Here is a 19398-nt window from a genome sequence, read left to right as displayed (position 1 = left end):
TAGATGATTTTTGGGGTGCCTGCACCAAGCAGTAATTCAGAACGGCGTCTGAACGCCCCGTTCACGCGGAGCTTGGTGGGATGATGATCCTGCCTTCCTGGGAGGGGGGAGCGCAGCGGCTGTGCCCGGGGCTGGCGCGGGCAGCGGCCGCGGGAGACCCCGGGGCACCCGGCTCGCGCCCTGGCGCTTGTCCAGGCGCAGCAGGTGCTGCTCAATCACCTGCCTCTTCCCACGTTTTCTGCTGTTTTCTGCTGCGGAATCTTGCTGTGGAGCAAGCGCCAGTTAAGACTTAAGTCTGAGGTTTGGGGCGTTTTGGTGTGGGGTCTCCTGGGGTTGGTGGCAACGCACTGATGTTTGTATGAACCTGTACCATGCACAGGACCCTTGGATGAGGTTTCTGAGGGTGTGATGTGGCATTTTAGCCAAACAGGAGTGATGAAGATCCCTCCAAAGCAGATGTGCTTTTAGTTTGGGGCTTTTACAGGGACACGAGCCCTGGTCTTTTATTGCTGCCCCATAGGGTTACCCTATGGCTGCTCCGCAGGATAACCCCATGGGCTGTGAAAACATTTACTGTGTTAAATCCTCTGACCCTGGAATATTTTTCTCTGTGGCTTGCAAAGACCAGGGCCAGTGAACTCCTCAGCTAGGGCCAGGGATCTTAGGGCCTCCTCTTGCCACATCATCCGTTTAAGTCAGCGTAGAGAGCCCCATGAGGGAGCATGGAGAGCCATACTGCTCAGCTGCCACCTGGGGGATGTTTACGTAATGCCAGCCTAATCTCATGATTTCCATGGCAAATCTTTCACAAAAAAATAAAATCAAATTAAAATGAAAGTGCAGCAAGCTAGCAGTAACCACTGTTACTTGAAGAATAGATTTTTCTTAACTAATGCATACAGGACTCTGTTTTTCTTCTGAGAAAAGTGTCCCTAATATTTCTACTGTTCCACAAGTTTAATTCTGTCATTTGGAAGAATGGAGATAATATGGTCCAGGGGAACTTAGTCCAGGTTAGGGCTAGCAAAATTGCATTATTTTTCTGTATGGAATTATAATGTAGACAAGCCCCCAATTTGTTCACAGGTATCACTTAACGGAAATTTTATTTTGATATTTATATGAAATTCTAACTCTGCCTTTTGCTTTTTTCAGTTTCTGTAACTTGTCTGGTCTAGGGCCTTTTGATCATTTTAATCAGAGAAAACTACTTGTCATGTTTAGTGTGTGGCATTAAATTTCGCTAATCTTTTCTGACAGATTATTAATGAATATCAAAATGGAGGGGTAGCAGTTATCCAGATGGGTTTCAGGAGAGCCCTGGTGTTTAAAAGGGATCATATTGATGCGCTGTATCTCTGTAAATTAAAAAACAGTAATATGAAAAAAAACGTTGCTGAAATCTTTGTTTAAAGACATGCTCAACGCACTTCCAAAATGAGCTTTATGGTGAGCGTGCCCCTGTGCCTTGGGAATACAGTTTTGTGCATGTCACCAGCAGGTTTGTTTCTCTGCAGTGGCTCTGTACGCGATCAGCGCCGTTTACTTTGCCGGGGTGATGGTTCGCCTGATGCTCACGCTGACGCCCGTGGTCTGTATGCTCTCTGCCATTGCCTTCTCCAATGTCTTTGAGCACTATCTGGGTGACGATATGAAGAGGGAAAATCCGCCCATAGAAGACAGCAGTGATGAAGACGACAAAAGAAATCCAGGAAACCTGTATGATAAGGTGAGGGGAAGGAGCAGAGGTTGGCTTCTGCCTCACTGGCTTGACAAGTGTTTAAAAAACAATCAAGTGTGTGTGTATACATATATATATATGTATACACACATACTAACACTAATATATGTATGTGCTTATATATAAATATCAGTGTCAGTATGGAAGGGGTTCCTTCTTGCTGAGTAGTGCTAAGCCTTTAACCTACAAGTCCGCAGTGCTGATCAGGGTTTGCAGAGATGGCAAACAGCTGCTTGCTGTTCTTAACTACTTACAGCAGTTCTGTGTCATTGAATGATGTCCCTTTTTGGTCTACGGGATTTCTTCTGGGACAGAGTGAAATTAAAAGATAATGTATCTTATGGAAAGATTTTCCGTGCATAAATACTCTCCTTCCTGAAGCTGATGATATTCGTTAGAGCCTGGTAATATATTAGGCTCAGACTTTCCCCCCTTCCTGACAGTAGCTATCTGGATCTTCCCTCTTCCACAATATGTTTTAAGAGGATATCATCACACTGGGTGAGTGACATGCATCAACCCTCATATAACAGCCGTCACCATCTTCTGAAGGAGGCTTTCTGTGGAGAACCCATTTTGACAAGTAGCTGGATTGCCCAAGTGCTCTTATGCATAACCAGTTCACACTACACCTTGGCCTAGCTTTTTCCATATCCCATAACATTTATGGGATGTGGTGAAGAAAAAGCCAATTCCACTGTCAAGGGTTGAGTATTATTCACATAAAAGTTGCCCTAACAGATGTGTTTGTGTTTGTTTAGGCAGGCAAAGTGAGAAAGCATGTATCTGAACAGGAAAAAACAGAAGAAGGACTAGGCCCCAATATCAAGAGCATTGTTACTATGCTGATGCTGATGCTGTTGATGATGTTTGCTGTCCACTGCACCTGGGTAACTAGCAATGCATACTCCAGCCCTAGTGTTGTTCTTGCTTCTTATAACCACGACGGGTAAGTAAGGTCTGCAGGTCTGAAACCAATTCCTTCATGGCATTAGTGATTTTTTGCTTAGCCTTCTTTTAATTATTTTTAACTATATTCAGGCACGATTGTCACTTGAATGAAAAGCTTTTAATACTCTACTCTTAGAAAAAAACAGGCAAATGACAAAAGCTTTAAATAAAATATTTTATATAAATACATAAAAATAATTTGAAGTGGGTAAAGATGATAATATATTTTGTGAGTATGTAAGAGTCAGTTGGGAAAACTTGCTTAGGAATATTTATTCAGCTAGGAGTGAATTTGGTCATAACTCCAAAAATCATTTGTCTTGTGGCCATCCAGCTGTCTGGGCTCAAACCCTTGAGTGCAGGTTGGTGGCGTAATTCCTGTGGAGGAACTGAATGTCCTGGAAGGTCTTGCTGGAGAACCCAGGCTTAGTGCAGTGCAGCTAACTCGTTGCCAATATTAGTGTTAATATTAATAAAATAAACTCTGTTTTTCAGTACTCGGAATATTCTAGATGACTTCAGAGAAGCCTATTACTGGCTGAGGCAGAACACAGATGAACATGCCAGAGTCATGTCGTGGTGGGACTACGGCTACCAGATAGCGGGGATGGCAAACCGGACCACCTTAGTTGATAACAACACTTGGAACAACAGCCACATAGCACTGGTGAGGGTGACAATTTCCTGTGGAATAGAAACACCAAAATGTTTGCATGTTCAAAATTAACCAATTATTGGAGTCAATCTTTGAGCACAGAGTCCTGTAAAAACCTGTGTTCTAGGGGAAAACTGTTGTATGTACATGATTAATATATGTTAAGGGTTTAATTAAGGGGATTAATAAATGATAAGGGTAAGAAACAAGCACTAGTCACAAAGAAAGCTTGGGAAATGGCTCTCTGGTGCTAGTATTAGCCTAAGTCAAGGTGACATTCTGCTGTTCTGGTTCTTGACCTGTCACTGTTAGTATGTTTTAGAGATCTGCCAGATTTGAATTTCCATCTATGTTCTCCCCTTTCTGCAAGAAGTAATATTTTCTGTCATGCAAACCAACAGATCCCTGCAGGAGAGGAATACGGGGTTGCCCCAGAGGATAGGGAACGGTCAGCTGTAACTCATAAGCAGAGCAGCCTCCCACTGTACCGCAGTTAGCAGTGATGGTGATTTAATAAGGAGAGCTCTCCAGCGTGGCTGCTGGCCCAGCTGGTTTCTGTTTCTAAACGAATATTCCATAAAGAAGAGGACTGAGCAATAAACGTATTTTAGAGAAAGTCCTTGAACATGAGGCACACTCCAGAGATATTTGCCAGGTGACTTCCTCCTGCAAAGAAATGGAAATCCGCCGAGTAACTTCCCATTGAGTAACTTCCCAGTTTTTGCGGGTAGCAGCGGAGAAATTGAAGTCTGTTTTTGACAGACTGCAATTCAGGTTTAGCATTTCCTAATTAAGTTTTTGACTTAACTGAATGGTACCAGTATGAATGTAATAGTATCTATATTGTAGCTGCACCCTCTTACTACAGAGGTATGTTGTTATTTAGGTGTAGAAGCCTCAACGGGAAACAAAATTACTGAACTGATGCCAGAATTCCTCTTCCTGCTCAGGAAAATAGGCAGTATGAAGGAGGTTTTTGGATACGAGGTGGTTTTTGGATACAAGAGGTTTTGGATACAATGATTCAACAAAACCACAAGAAGGTTGTTTCTGGGGATGTGTGTGAGACCATTTTTAATTAAATGATGCAGTTCTGGCATTTTCTCTGCATGAACTTGCCCCAGATTCAACATTGAGGATGCCTGCATGCTGCTGAGGAATGCACGTGGCTGCTTCCTTAGGAAAGGACAGGGCTCAGGGGAGGGAAAAAAGATCAAGCAATTACTAGCATTTCAAATGATTTATTAACGTTAGACTCTGTCTAGACCCTCAATTGGGTACTTTATGTGCCACAAAAAGCAGGCCGTAAGGCTACATCTTATACTCAAAACCTCACTTCAACAAATATTGCTTGTCTTATAAAGGAGAAAATATTTCTGTTTAGGTTGGGTTTTTGAATTTCTAAATAGCTACAATGGGCTTCCTTTATTGAGAATTCAAGGATGGGCTTTGCTTGCTGAAGTGTATGTTTTTGGACTTCAGCCTTGCAGGTTGTTGATCTGAGGATCTGCCCTGTCGCAGCTGCACAGCTGCTTAAAAGGTGTTTTGCTCTGCGGCAGGTGGGGAAGGCCATGTCCTCGAACGAGTCGGCGGCGTACGAGATCATGAGGAGCCTGGACGTGGACTACGTGCTCATTATTTTCGGCGGCGTCATTGGCTACTCCGGTGATGATATCAATAAGTTCCTGTGGATGGTGAGAATAGCAGAGGGGGAACATCCCAAAGACATTCGGGTAGGTGGACACTCTCACTGGAGTGCTTTGGGCTGACTGCATTTTTTTGTTGTGCTTGTCTCAGTATTTTAGTTTATTTTAACCCTTGCTTATGTAGTTGTGTTTTTGGTGGTGCTTATCACAGTAGAGGGAAATGTGTACTACATACTGCAATTTTATTTGAAAAATATGTTATGGGTTGTTTTCCTAGAACAGTAGGAGTGCAGAGACCTGTAGCCCAGTTTCTTTCAATATTTATGGTTTTGAAAGGTCAGTAACCTCAAAAGCTTTTTACTTTTTTTGCATGATACTAAAAGTACAGGGTATCTTCTGTAATGCTCGTGTGTCTCACCATGCACCTTCATCCTTTTTTTAAATAAAAAAGGAAGCATGTTCAGAATGCTTAAGTAGCTGCATTTTGGGGTTCTTCAGGCCCTGTAATAAGTAGGAGGCAAGCTGGAGTGTGAATATTTACTTAAGTAGAATTTAAGCTATTCAAATACTTCAGAGATTGCAGAAATCTGTAGTAATATTTGTTCAAGGCTAACCAAAACTTCTAGGTACTGAGCACAGGCTTAAGGGAGTAGCCTCTATGAGTCATTTTGTTTTGCCTTGTGCTAGAAAATGAAAAAGAAAATTTTTCTTTAGACACTGTGCACACACAAATTTTATAGTAACATTGTAAACCTGGTATATTCACAATGCAGTGCTTTTCACCTTTTTAAAGAGTAATTTTGGTAGATGCCAAACTAACATTTCTTATGCATATTTAGATTAGCTTTGCGCGCGCGCGCACACACACACACAAAAAAAAAAAAAAAAAGACAAAATATGTCCAGGAAAATAAAATGTTTTAGGGAGATTGTTCCATCGGGTTTGGGCTGTGAGCAGGCGGTTTTACTTTGTCTGAGAGACATGAGACAGCTTTTTTTTTTTTTTTTTTTTTTTTTTTTTTTTTTTCTTCCAGGCTAGGTTGAACCACAGGGTTTTGTGGAGAAAAGCATGAGAAATGACTGTGAAGGGGAATTGCTTTATCTTGATGTTTTGTTTCATTTCCTTTTTCAAAGGAAAGTGACTACTTCACCCCGCAGGGAGAGTTCCGGGTGGACAAGGCAGGTTCCCCAACGCTCCTCAACTGCCTCATGTACAAAATGTCCTATTACCGATTTGGAGAGATGCAGGTTAGTGGTTAAAAGTCCACAAATCTTGGCTAAAATAGGAGAAAACAAGTGCTATTTTGATGCATTTTCCATCTTTTAATTACTGGGTGTTGTTTATGTTACCTCTCATGCTGCTACGAGACAAGCATGGTCTCCGGGCAGCCCATAGAGAAAAGCTCCTGTGCTGCCAGCCCAGACTTGCACTTGGCTTTTTCTGCCCTTCCCATGGCCTCAGACAAGCCCCTCAGTTTGGTTACACAGTGCCCCTTGCTCGGGTGTTAACAATTGGGTTGTGGGAGGGTTTATGCTTGTTTTTTGTAGTATTACCATGCAAATGGAAATCCCTTTAAGTCAGAAACTGATTTCTCTCCACATCACATCTGTGTATCAAACAACACTACACTGTATGGGACTTCTCAGAGCTGTCCCATCCCCTTCGGAGTCATCAAGCACAGATATAGGCAGCTAAACGTGCTGTTTGCTTTTTCTTTTCTGTTTTTCCCCCAAAGAGCCCTTCATTCCACTATGTTAGCGCAATCTACCATTATTTGACTAGAACTTTGAGTCTGATGGGCCCTACACTCCTTACCACAGGAGCTGAATTTAGCTGCTAACCCTAAGCAGAGCCATGTGAGCAGGGGCCCTGTGCGAGGGCCGACTGTCTCGTGTGAGCCCTAGGGGAGAGCGCGGGCGGGCGGCCGGGCTGAAAGGCCACCAGGAGCTGCTCTGCCACCAGCTGTCACTTGAACAGCTTCACTCCTGAAGGAGGAAACTGTATTCCAGTTGCGATGGTGCTGTCTTCTGCGTCACTGGGAGAACTAAGGTCCTTTTCTTTGTCTCTTTTCTATATAACAAAACAACAGAGGGGGTTTGCTATACAGCAATGGCCACTCTAGGTGTCCTGCTGTAACGGGGTGGAGGAGCAGCCCGTGGTGTGTGTGTGCTGGCTTTGCTCTCAAACTGACACCCAACCTTAATTTTATAGCTGGATTTTCGGACACCCCCAGGATTCGATCGTACGCGCAATGCTGAGATTGGCAACAAGGACATTAAATTTAAACATTTGGAGGAAGCTTTTACATCAGAGCACTGGCTTGTTAGAATATACAAGGTGAAACAACTAGACAACAGAGAGACACTGGATCATAAACCTAGAGTAACCAACATTGTACCGAAACAGAAGTATTTGTCAAAGAAGGTGGGTTCCCAGTGAAGTAACTTAAAGGGGTCTAGAGATGGCAGTTTATTTTTAATAGTGAATCACATAGCTGGTGAACTGTGTATTTCCAATAGCCAGAGTGTTACGGATACTGTCCATGTTAGTGTCCAATATCAGACCTGCCTGCTGGTAATAGTTGTTAATTTACTGTCTGCTTAACTTAACAAGCATGTGAAGACAAAAGGCTAGATTTTTTTTATTATTATTATTAGGGAGAATGCTAGCTGAAAGTAAGAGTGTGTCACTGGCTGTTACAATTCTCAAGCCTTCATGTAACTGAAAGTATAATCTCTGAAGTTCATCAATTCATGTTTCAGTAACTATGGCTCACTAGTAAAACTGTGGAAGTTGCTTTCTGACTGTTTGAAAGTAGTGATGCCTAGAAGTTTAAAAATGGCAATTTTGTATGAAATAAATTAAATATGAAACTTTTGTTGACGGAACCGAAGTGTCTGGCTGCTTACTGTTTGAAGTCATGTGAACACTTTTGTACCTGTTAGCTGTGGGGTGCTACGTCTGCCTCTAAGGAAGATGTGCAGCAGGGCAGCTGGGGAGCATCGTAGCAGCCCTGTCTTTTATAACATGTACATACAAAGATATATTACAAAAAAAAGGGAACCATGTCAGAAATAAAAGTTTAATAAACTGAACTAGTATTAAATAGTAGTAAATTTATACTGTTCCATAGAAGTAAGAGAAAGGAATGTTAAGAGGGGGCTGCTAAGAGTAAAGATGCAAGTTTATGTGAATTTGATCAGGTTCACAGTGTAAAGTATTTTGAATTGGAGTTGCCAGTGGAACTAGACATTAAAAAAAAAAAAGAGTTTTTATATATAAACTTTACTGTGGCAAACATACCTAAAATCAGAAGCTAGTGTAACAAGCAAGGTTACATTTATTAATGATAGATGCATTGGCTGCCCTTAAGTAAGTTGTGCATGTGTCAAGTTCTCTGCCTGAAGATGGGGTAAAAGCTAATGCACGTTCTGATCCATCACCAGCCCTTTCTGTATGTACAAGCTCTGCCTGTCCTTCAGAGAGCAGAGAGCCAGCAACAAGCGTGGCTCGAACATCTCATCTGCGGCTTGCTAAGTACATAAGGCTCTGTAGTAGCTGCAAGTCTTGATTCAGCCCATCTCCTGTCACGCTGCCATTGTAAGGGCGACATTGCTCACAGTTCAGGAGTATAAAAAAAAGCAAAGTGCTGGTCTTTGACTCTGTGGAGATGTGTATTTGGCAGCCTCCCCAAGGCCGTCTGAGCGCGGGGAGGGAGCAGGCAGAGCCGCTGCGGTGAGCGCGCAGCCCCCGGCGCCGCTGGGAGCAGGAGGAGGGTCTGAACTGCCCCCTCGGGGCAGGGCCTGAGGGCTGGCATGAGATTCGTTGTGTGAAAAATGCCGCTCCGAGCAAATGCGGCTCCCTCGCTCCGAATCAAATAGGGTAAGAGACGCAGGAAGCCTTTTTCTCCCCAAACACGTGTACGTCACCTTTGCTCTTTGGGCACGTTAGAGGTTCGTGTTGGCTTACTGTGAATTCTGCCTCAGCTTCCAAAGCAGTCCAAAACAGTCATACATGTCTGGGGGGCAAGCCCCATGTGTATGGAGCTTGCCAAAGCACAAATGTTGGGTAGGAATCAACAATCCCCAAATTGAACATATTGAAGAGATAAGACCTTAGGTGAGGACTCACCCTCTAGGCTCTTTAAATGCAGCTAAAGCTCAGACATTGAAATGCACATGATTAAAATGGGGTCAAGACTAAATCGCTAACTAACACATTGTATTCTGTTTTTCTTTTTAGACCTCCAAAAGGAAGCGTGGCTACATTAAGAATAAACTAATTTTAAAGAAAGGCAAGAGACCGAACAGGAAGACAGTTTAAATACACTGTTCTGATTGCTAACACGAAGCAGTTGTCCTTGAGATAACCAGTCTTTGCCTTTAGCTCAAGTCATGTTTCACAGCAACATGAGGGTACAGAACCATCATTGGTCCAGATTATTGTACAAAACTTTCAGGCAATGTCTGATTAAAAATATTGGCTTATTGAGAACAGCTGTTTTAGATTTGTAATGTGAAGCAAGACAGAGCTGCTGTCCAAGTCTAGCAGCAGTTTGTTTTTTGCTTTTTTTTTTTTTTTTTTTTGGTACATATTATCCTTCAAATCTGTTGAGAATTTGGACTGACTGCACCAAAGAACCCTGTAATTTGGTCCTTGGCACATGCATCCTTGTCAATCTTTTCTGGAAGATACTGTTTAGCTGAATAGCAATATGTAAACTGGAATGGTGACATTTAAAATGACTTGTTTTCAACAATTAAGAGGAAATAGAGATCTCTGAAATTAAACTTTTAAAATAAGTAATTTGCTCCCATGATTGTTTTTAATGGTTTCTTTAAACATACGTTTTGCTGCAGGTTGGTTTTGATTTGGAGTGTAAAGAAGCAAAGCTGCAGTTGTCACGAGAGCTGGCGAGACAGTAGCTGGTTGCTAGAGCTGGACAAGCTGCTGCTGTTGCAAAGGCGGGTGCAGCACTGCTGCCTTCCTTACCCTGTCACTTCCCAAGGGAGACCACATCTTGCCCGCCGTAGCTACGAGGGCTAAATTGGTATCCTCCTGAAAAGCTGGAATGACAGGAATGAATGCGGTAGTTGCAAACCACTGAGCACCGGAGCATGGTTGGTGCAGCAGAAGGGAAAGTCAACTCCTAGCGACGTGGTTACGTTGGTAAAACAAGCACAGCCTGTTTAAAACAACAACAACAACAACAAAAATACAGGTATTTAAAAAAAACACCTTTTCTGTGGCTATCAGAGGAAGAGGGTTTACAAGATGACCTCCTCGCCCCTACCTTCTCCTCTGAGCATAAAAGTTTTTTGGAAATCTGTTTCTCTACTTTTTTTTTTTTTAATTTAGAGTGCTTAAATCAATTGAAGAAATTCCTGCCATAATGCTATTTGCTTTGTCTTTTATATATATATTTTTTATGATGAAAACATCAAATTAAATGCACTAAAATATAAAGGGAGAGTGAACATGTTCATTTTCCAGCTATAGTAAAGACTATACAGACCTGAAAAAGTTTCTTTTAATAAAACAAAAGCAAAGGGTTTTGCAGTTTGTTTTCCTGGCACAGGATGTAACTTTTTTTTTTATAGAAACAAAACTTATATCAGTAATTCGATGTAAAATGCAGAATAGTATGTACCTTTCACAAAGAAAATGTAAATTTACAATATTCTGTGAGAATGTTACTGCTGAGTTTTTTCCCAAGATGTAGAATATTTTCTTTTGATTTTTGGTGGGGTTTTTTTTGACTCAAACGGTTTATACAGACCAATACTACAGCTGCAACATTTTCACAAAGGTAACGTAAATCTGGATTTCTGGCCCCTTGTCACTTGGAGATTTCTTTTTACTTTGTTGCTTTAAAGCTCAATGCAGACCAGTTGTTGACTGTAGGGGAAAATAAAGTTAATTAAAGTTTTGTGTTAAGGGTGTCATGGTGCGTCTGTTTCCATCAGCTTGAAAACATTTCCAAACAGTCTATTGATAACTTGAGTAACTCAACCTCCCTACTACCAATTTGCAGACCTAGCATCAGATGATTGCCACAGTGGAGCCACAGCAGGTCCTTAATGTCTTTCCAGTTTAAGTTAAAGTTCTATTTCTGAAGCCTCCCCCTCAATACCACTAAGAATTTTTTTTTTAAATCTTAGCAGACAAGAGTTCTTTTAAACAGCACCAAAATAAGTGAATCTTACCTGATTGTATAGCATTTTTAAAACAACTTGCTATAATGCCAAGCTAATGCTGAGAAAAAGGACTTCTAACGTCAGCCTCAGCTGCCTGCCCCTTGCCGGAACCTTCTAAAATCTGCTCTCCTGGAGGGGCATGGAAGCTGCTACCCCCTTAACGGAAAGGAGAAGTTGCTTTCAGGTCCAACAGGCAGTCACTTAGAACAGGAAAACGAAGAAGAAAAACCGATCGCCTGAGACGAGATGACGGGTGTTGAATTACGACACGATCCGTCTCGCTTCCTGGGGCCCAGGCCCTGCGTCCCCGTTACCTGGTTCTCCAGCCGCCCTCGAGGGCAGCTGAGCCAGGCCAGGAGGGCCCAGCCCTGCGGGGCGGCCCTCGCGCCTGCCCCGCGCCCGGCTCCTGCCTCGGGGGCCGCCGGGCCAAGGAACCGGCTCAGCCAGGCTGCGGCCTCCAAGGAACCGCCTCAGCCAGGCTGCGGCCTCCAAGGAACCGGCTCACGCCAGGCTGCAGCCTCCAAGGAACCGCCTCAGCCAGGCTGCGGCCTCCAAGGAACCGGCTCAGCCAGGCTGCGGCATCCAGCGGCTCGGAAAGCAGGAAGGGAGGTGTCCGGGAGACAGGATTGCCCACGTGTGTATTCCTGCCAACCAGCGCTGGTGAGAGCAACCAACACGGCTCTACGGTTACCCCTGGGGAAAGTGTTTAATGTGGGGAGGCAATTCCACAATGGGAAAAAAAATAGTTAAATATCTTGCTATATTTACTCTTGAAAACAGCTTTGTGACTCAGTCCTCTCTACATATCAATTTTGTTATCAATAAAAAAGTGAAACTCCACTCTTTGTTCCTAGCTCTGTGGGTGGTTTGCGCAGTTTGGCATCACGCAGTCGCGCTGTTTGCGGGAGCTGCCGCCTTGCCGAGGCGCCCTCGTCCCGCTCCCCCACGCGCTGCGCTGGACGGGGAAGCCCTCGGGAGGCGGGGGGAGAGCTGGGCAACTTGAGGGGACCTGCAAAGCACTCAAAACACGGGACAAATTTAAAAATACCACCTTTGTGCAAGACAAATAGCAAATTCGTTTGAAAGCCTAAGAACCTCCATGGCTGAGAGAGTTATTTTTGCCAGTTTGGCCCTCAGAGAGGCCTTGTGAGCTTGTGAACCAGAGTAGAGAGCCAGAAGTACCAGGGAACAGGGTCGTGGTTTGGTTTTGCCTTAGTCCTTCTCGCTTATGGACCCCTCTTGTGCCATCTCTGCTCTTCAGGGAGTAAAGTTACTCACGGGGCGGAGGAGCCCTCCCCGAGGCCTGCGTTAGCCGCAGGGCCCAGCTGTGGGGTGAACGGCCCCGGCCCTGGCAGCGCTGGCGTCACCCAGGCCCGGCAGCCCCGGCCTCCCCGGGCCGCTCAGCACCAGAACCAGCCTCCAGCTCCTCCAAGCTCGGCCGTGGAGCAGCCAAAGGAAAAAGACATCAGCGAGCGGCTTCTCCGGCTCTATTCACCGCCGCAGGTGGCTGCAGCTTTTTACCTAATAACAAAATGTTCTGGCACGACAGTTGCCAACAGTGCTAACAAATATTTAGAATAAACCAGTACTGCATTCACCGACACCTGAAAAACACAGATCGGGACCAGTGAAGTCTCTGCTATGCCTGTTTTTCCCCAGCGACAGTGTTCACTGTTGCAGTACTTCAGCTGCATCTTAAAATACAATTCCAATCACGAACCTCTGTCATTACAAACTTTAAGTGAAATATTATTTTCAGCACCAAGAGAATGCCATAACCTAGTTTGCTGTATGGTTGTTGAAATAAAGCATATGCTCCCCAGCCATGGCTGGGGCTGCCTGGCCCTATTTGCCCAGTGTTGTGTCCACCAAATTAAATTCACACTCACCTATAAGGCATGTGGCACTAACAACGGGGAAAAAGAGAAGGATTCGATTGGCAAGTGGCTGCCATGAGAGCGGTGAAAGCAGCTCACACTATCGAAGCTGAGCACCGCTCCAGGGCATGCGGGTAACCAAAGCACGAGTGCTCCAAAGGAAAGAGAAAGGGCATCCCACTGCTAGCTGAAACGAGTCTTTTATTCATGAGCATTGCCATTTTGAATCCACACAGTGTGACAGGGAGGCAAATCGAAGAGACTGCCAAGAGCGTCTTTTAAACGAGAGGGGTGTAAACTTGCATTCTGACCATTTCTACTTTTAAGGAAGAAAAAAAGAAAGAAAGGAAGAAAAAGAAGAAAGAAAGAAAGTTGCATAGGCTTTCTACAGGTGTGCACAAAAAAAAAAAAAAAAAAAACACCCTAAGGTACATGTAGGTTTTTACGTTACAATACATTGGCTACTTGAAATTATTCATACTGGCAAGTCCAAGACAGCTACTGGAACAACGTACAGAATAAGGCTCATGAATACTTAATTTTCAGTCTTGTAAAACATACGGAATACATAACCACCAGAAAAATGAAGTGACGCTTCTTGTGACACTTGTTCTGGAATCTCTTGTTGATAACATCTTTTCAAAAAGGATTATTTTTATGCCTGCCTCTCCCAAGTTATTTTGGGCAAGAAAGCGGCAGCGGCACCAGGGGCCTCTTCCCAGCCTCTGAGCTCGCGTTTCTTGGAGCACAAGGGGGAAGTTCTCGGCATGCAGAAACAACCAACCATGCAGACAGAAATCTTCAGTAAGTTACAAGCATAAAATTATTCCAGTTTTCACCCAAGAGAAGAGCTACAGCATCTCTGTAGCTTCGACACCAGCAGGGCTGCAAGAGGGCTCCTCTCCCAGGCGGCAGGCGCATGCGCCTGGCCCACGGCTGCTTTAAACCGACATGTGCCCAGGTCTTTGGTGCAAGAAAGTGAAGTTCTGGGAGGACAATCCATGTGTTTGAATCTACATTTCCTATTGTTCTTTGTGGTGATTGAGTAAATTGGTAGAATAGATCTAATTACTTACCAGACTAACCTCTAAAACCAGAATGGATCTGTTATAAATTAACTCTTGCAGGCAATAAGGTATGGGATTTCCTGATGATAGTTGGTAGTAGTTCAGTGCCTCCTGCAAGAGCATCATTTTTATGTTGTTACAGAAAAACATTAACTATACCTAAAAATAATTTTTTTCTTAAAAAAAAAAAGTGTCAGTTAGAAAACCAGGCTCATACAGTCCACATTTCTTTAAAAAATAGGATTTAAGTCATTAATAACACTAATCTTTCTAATGTGCAAGAAATAAAGTATATACAAGCAGACAAAATAGCATTTAGGAGGAAAAGGAGACCACAGCTCATTTAATAAGGATCTGAAGTTCAAAATTTAAAGATCTATTAAGTGTCATGTCCAAGTGAACAACTAATGGGATGTTTCCTCATGTACACACCTCTACAGAGCCTTTTCAGTTGCCTGCCCAAGAGATTTTAATATCTAGCAAAAAAATAAACTATTATAAAATGCAAGACACCAGAACAGATATAAGCAGTGCTTCGACCTAAATATATTTGAGTAATAGCTACAAAGCATAAGCTCTTGTGTTAAGAAAGCAGACAAAAGGCACAAAATTAATCAGTACTACAGCAAGGTAGGCATCCATGCTACTGTATGTTAGAAATGTAGTGGTTATTTTAAAAGGGGCACTGTAAAAAGAAGCGCTGAGCAGAAGTCAGCACATCTTAGATTTGTTTCTTTTTGTCACTTTTTTTTCTCAAAAAAAACATCTCATAACAAATACTAACTAAAAACACAACCGAGCTTTTAACAAGTCAGATTTTCAGAATCTGTTTTCTGATAGTCACAGTGTTGAGCTCACAGAGCAAGACGAAGCTACGGGGCTGTTTGCTTATTTACTTCCCAAGCCAGATGACATCCCTTAACATGTGCTTCATTAAGAGCCTTCTTATCTCAGGGCCGTCAGTTACAGAACAGGGACTTTTCCACCAGGAAACCGTCTCTCCGGGACAGCCGGCTGCATCCGCCCTCTTCAGGAGGCGGCCCGAGAAACAAGTGCCCGGCCCGGACCAAGGAGCGTGGGCTGGCGGCACCCGAGCGCCTCCCAGCCCGAGCAGGACTCGGAGTGGGCGGCTACGAGGGACCCAGCGAAGCCCTCGAGGGAGGCGCAAGCCACGGAGCGGGAGACGGCGGCGAGAGCAGAGCTCGAGAAACGTCGCGCCTGGGGGCAGGGAAGGGGCTCTGCAACAACGCCCCGGGGAGCGCGCGGTCCGCGCGTCCCGGCCACGGCCAAGCGCGCCGCGCGGCGACCGGCTGGACTGAGCGGCTGGACTTGGCTGCCGTCAAGTGACACGTCACGTTGTAAGTGCAAAACGTTCTTGACAAAAGTGAAAAATAGAAAACCTTAACCAGGACTAATAAAAAAGTACTCTTAAATAGTAACATAGGGCCTGATCCTGCAAGCACACAACTCAGGGAACCCTACCCGATTCCAGTGAGAGTTTTATGCCCTAAAACTTAGAGAATAAGGTCTTTAAATCACTGTCAGTGTTTATACTTTGTTTACATATAGTGTAAATAATACACACACAAACACACACACACACTGTGTGCACATACGTGTGTGTGTGTGTGTGTGTTTGTGTGTGCGTGTGTCTGTACATACACACAAAATGGCTCCTGAATAAACTTGAGCTCGTGGTTATTTTGAGATGCATCATTCACAGTATATAGCCTCTCATTTCTATCTTCTGATAACAGGACTTCTTAAAGTTATATACTGTATCATTTTAATGCCTTTAAGGTAAATGTTGTGAGACAACAGCTCTCTTATCAATGGGTCTTCCAGAGAGGACTCAAGTACAGCCAGCTGTCGCCCTGCAAGAAAGGGAAAGGGAAAGTTTACAAACAAGATTTATACACATTTACACACACACACACACACACACACACACACTAAAATACTACCAAATACTACAAGAAACCATAACTGTCATCTGAAAATTCGGTGCTTAATGCATTTACAACTAATTTGGGCAGGAGAAAAGAAATAAGAAGAGGGAGAAAAGCAAGTCTGAGAACTGCTGTTTTAAACAGCAGTATGAACAGGGCAACTTCACACTATGATCACACAGCAATTCCCTAATTAAGACTTATTTCCCCTTCTTCTCTCTAAGAAAGAGCAAAGCTTAACTAAGTGAAATCTATTTCACTTAAAAGTGGATGAAATCCAAAACTGTTTAATATCTCCACACGTATACTGGATAAACATCCCAAGATCACATTCTCTTCAATACGCCAAGATCAAGATTAGCAGGAGATGCATGTGCAGAGCATCTACAAATCAAGGTGTGCATTTCACACCAAAAATGCACAAGGAACAGCCCATTGCTCTTCCCTGAAAGCCAAAATCTAGCAACACAAAGGGAAGGAAAAACCCAGTGATCTATAGCAACAACAGCCCCTGGCAAAAACCCCAAGCCAATTCATTGGCATTGGCACCCCCACGCGCACAAAGATGCCTCCCAAAGTACCTACCTCTTTGGTAAAATATTTTGGTTTCCAGGGAGTTGTCAGAGCCGCACGTTGCCTCTCCTCTGCCCGCTGTCTCTCTTCCAGGCGGTGCTTGTGCTCTGTGGCCGCGTCGATGTTTCCTTCCTTCAGAGAATTCGTGACGTGTTGCCAGAGGCGCCTGCGTGACCGAGGAGGGGCACACGTGAGTTACAGGAGGGTGAGAAAGCCTGTGGCTCCAACCAGAGCCTCCAACCAAAGGGGCAGGCTCACAGCACGTTCTCCGTGCAGCTTTTCCAGATTTTCACCACATTTTCACACTTGCTCAGCTCCCAGTATTATGCCCTCAAGTTAACTTTCCCAGTATCTCTCTCTGATGTCCCCAATTCTTTACAATCTGTTTGGAGGGAACAGGTTGTTTGTTTGTTTTGTTTTTATCATTTCTTGTTCCCATTTTCACTATTGATGATTCACCCTAAATGAGCAGGATCTATTCGGTGCTTACAAGCAGAAAACTTTCACATCATAAGGGAGTGTTAGGCAAAAGCCAGGAGTACATTAAATCTGGACACCAGCTGTCCGCACCAGGTTTACTAGCAGGGCAGCTGATGCACTGATCCTAAGCTTTAGATCCTAAGCCTTTCAGACCCATGCTGTATGTTGCCACTATTAACAGTAATTACCAGTTTATAACCAATGTTCTTTTTCCACGCACCTGGCACTACTCAGGTGCAAAGCTTTTTCACACCGTATTAGCCTAGTAACAACTTGGCCCAGAAAAACCCTGATGAGGAACTCAGCAAGCCTTTAACATCTTTCCAGGGCTTTTTAAATGAGTTTCTGTTTATAAGCTGATAAAGTGCATATCCTGCAGAAACACTGGGTATTTATAATTCACTTACTAACATGAAACTAGGGGGAAAATGAGTTTGTGATAAATAAGTAGAAAATGAAGTAGAGAGCACATAAGTAGTAAAGAAAACATATTTCTAGATTAGAAGATGAAGCTCAGCTGATTCCTGCTTTTGATTTGCTTGATAGGGAGAAATGGGATCCACCTCCCTAGATGGGGCACAGCCAACAGGCTGCCCAACCCACTGAGGACGACTTCAAACTAGGAAGGCTCGGGGAAGCACAGAGCTAGAGGAGACCCTGCAGTCAGGGAAACAGCGCTCAGGAAGGGCTATCCCCAGCAATGGCACGCAGCTAAGCCAGTGCCTACGAGACAGGTTTTCCAGGCCCCTCCTGGAAACCAGCACACTCCAAGGCCCTCCGGAGAGCCCCAAGAGCCTGAGCACGAACACGCGCAGGATGGAGAGGGCTGGAGCCTTCAGCCAACCCAGCATGTGCTGGAAGGACGGCCCAGCTGGGCACAGACGGAGCAGGAGGCTCCTGCAGGGCACCAAGGATGACCTCCTGGCCCAGGTGACAGAACAGCCAAAAGAGAGAGGCTGTTGCTGGACCACGTAGCAGCAGACAAGGAAGGGACTCTTGGAGATGTGAAGGTTGGGGGCAGCTGTGGCTGCAGTGACCATGGGATGGTGGATCCTGCAAGGAGGAAGCAGGATCAGAAATCTGGGCTTCAGGAGAGCAAACTTTAGCCAGTTCAGGGACCTGCTTAGAAGAATCCCATGGGATAATGTCCTGGGAGGAAGAGGGGTCCAAGAGAACTGGTTAATACTCAAGGGTCTTCCAGGCTCAAGAACGCTACATCCCACTAAGCAAGAAGTTAAGAAAAGAGGGTAGGAAACATGTATACATGAACAAGGATCTCCAGGCTAAACTCAAACCGAAGAAGAAAGTGTACAGAAGGTAGAAGCAGGAATATAGCAGGAATACTTGGCAGGAACATAGGGACCCTGCCCAAGTATGCAGGGATGGGATTAGCGAGGCCAAGATCCACTTGCAGTTGAATCTGGCAAGGAATGTCAAAAAGAGCAAGAAGGACTTTAAATTCATCAGGAACAAAAGGAACCAGGGAATCTAGGGAAAATGTGGCCCTGCTACAGAATGGGGCAAGGACTCTGGTGACGAATGACATGAGAAGGCAGATAATAAATGTCATCTTTGCTCTAGTCTTTACTGCTAAGACCAGCCCTCAGGAATTCCAGACCCTGAAGACCTGGGAGGAAAATCTGGAGAAAAGGATACTTTCCCTCAGTGGAGGAAGGCCAGATTAGAGAACATTCAGGCAAACTTGACATCTGCAGACCCATGGCCCTGATGGGATGTACCCATGAGTGCTGACGGAGCGGGCAGACATCACTGCTAAGCCCCTCTCAGTCATCTTGGAAAAATGATTGGAGATAAGGAAAGGTGCCTGAGGGCTGGAAGAAAGGTAATGTCACTCCAGTCTTCCAAAAGGGCAAGGAGAATTCGGGGAACTTCAGGCCAGTCAGCCTCACCTCCATCACTAGAAAAAATGGTGGAACAGCAGCTCATCCTGGATGACATCTCTAAGCATGTAAAGGATACAAAGGTGGCCAAGAGTAGCCAGCATGGGCTCACAAAGGGGAAATCTGAGTAACTGTACATGATATGACCACTCAGAAGCGTAGGCAGAACACTGCATTACCTTTTTCAAATGCTTATTAAAATCAATACAAGTATCTTTCCTTTACAAAATTAAAATATACGTCATTATAATGTAATTTATGTACTGAAGAACCAACACATGCAGCTTCAGCTACTTGTGCCTAGATCAACACGCCGTAAGAAAGGCCCTTTTGAACCGTGTCATTTTTAACTGCACTTTGC

The 19398-nt window shown here is 44.2% G+C and overlaps 2 protein-coding genes across 3 annotated transcripts in view; one reads left to right on the top strand and one right to left on the bottom strand.

The window, feature by feature from the left end:
• Nucleotides 1-10496, top strand: part of STT3B (STT3 oligosaccharyltransferase complex catalytic subunit B) — a 46379-nt gene extending 35883 nt beyond the window's left edge. Inside the window, exons 9-15 of one of the 2 annotated variants that reach the window (XM_088521140.1) lie at nucleotides 1518-1729; nucleotides 2503-2690; nucleotides 3188-3359; nucleotides 4907-5080; nucleotides 6127-6240; nucleotides 7205-7417; nucleotides 9853-10496. In XM_088521140.1, coding sequence (XP_088377266.1) covers nucleotides 1518-1729; nucleotides 2503-2690; nucleotides 3188-3359; nucleotides 4907-5080; nucleotides 6127-6240; nucleotides 7205-7417; nucleotides 9853-9918 — 1139 coding nt within the window. In that variant the 3' untranslated portion in view covers nucleotides 9919-10496. Of the gene's footprint in view, nucleotides 1-1517; nucleotides 1730-2502; nucleotides 2691-3187; nucleotides 3360-4906; nucleotides 5081-6126; nucleotides 6241-7204; nucleotides 7418-9235; nucleotides 9800-9852 lie in introns of those variants that run through there. The other variant, XM_088521138.1, reaches the window with a different exon arrangement.
• Nucleotides 10497-15519: 5023 nt separating this feature from the next.
• The window catches only part of OSBPL10 (oxysterol binding protein like 10), a 95715-nt gene continuing 91836 nt past the window's right edge, over nucleotides 15520-19398 (bottom strand). The window contains exons 11-12 of the mRNA XM_088521147.1: nucleotides 16669-16822; nucleotides 15520-16008 (exon numbers count right to left, since the gene is read on the bottom strand). Of these exons, the coding sequence (XP_088377273.1) occupies nucleotides 15964-16008; nucleotides 16669-16822 (199 nt within the window). The 3' untranslated portion in view covers nucleotides 15520-15963. The remainder of the gene's footprint in view (nucleotides 16009-16668; nucleotides 16823-19398) is intronic.

This window comes from Tinamus guttatus, unplaced genomic scaffold, assembly GCF_059628265.1.
Source record: "Tinamus guttatus ecotype Peru unplaced genomic scaffold, ASM5962826v1 Tinamus_guttatus_pri_ptg000115l, whole genome shotgun sequence".
NCBI classification, from domain to species: domain Eukaryota; kingdom Metazoa; phylum Chordata; class Aves; order Tinamiformes; family Tinamidae; genus Tinamus; species Tinamus guttatus.
This window is presented reverse-complemented; position numbering and strand designations above follow the sequence as displayed.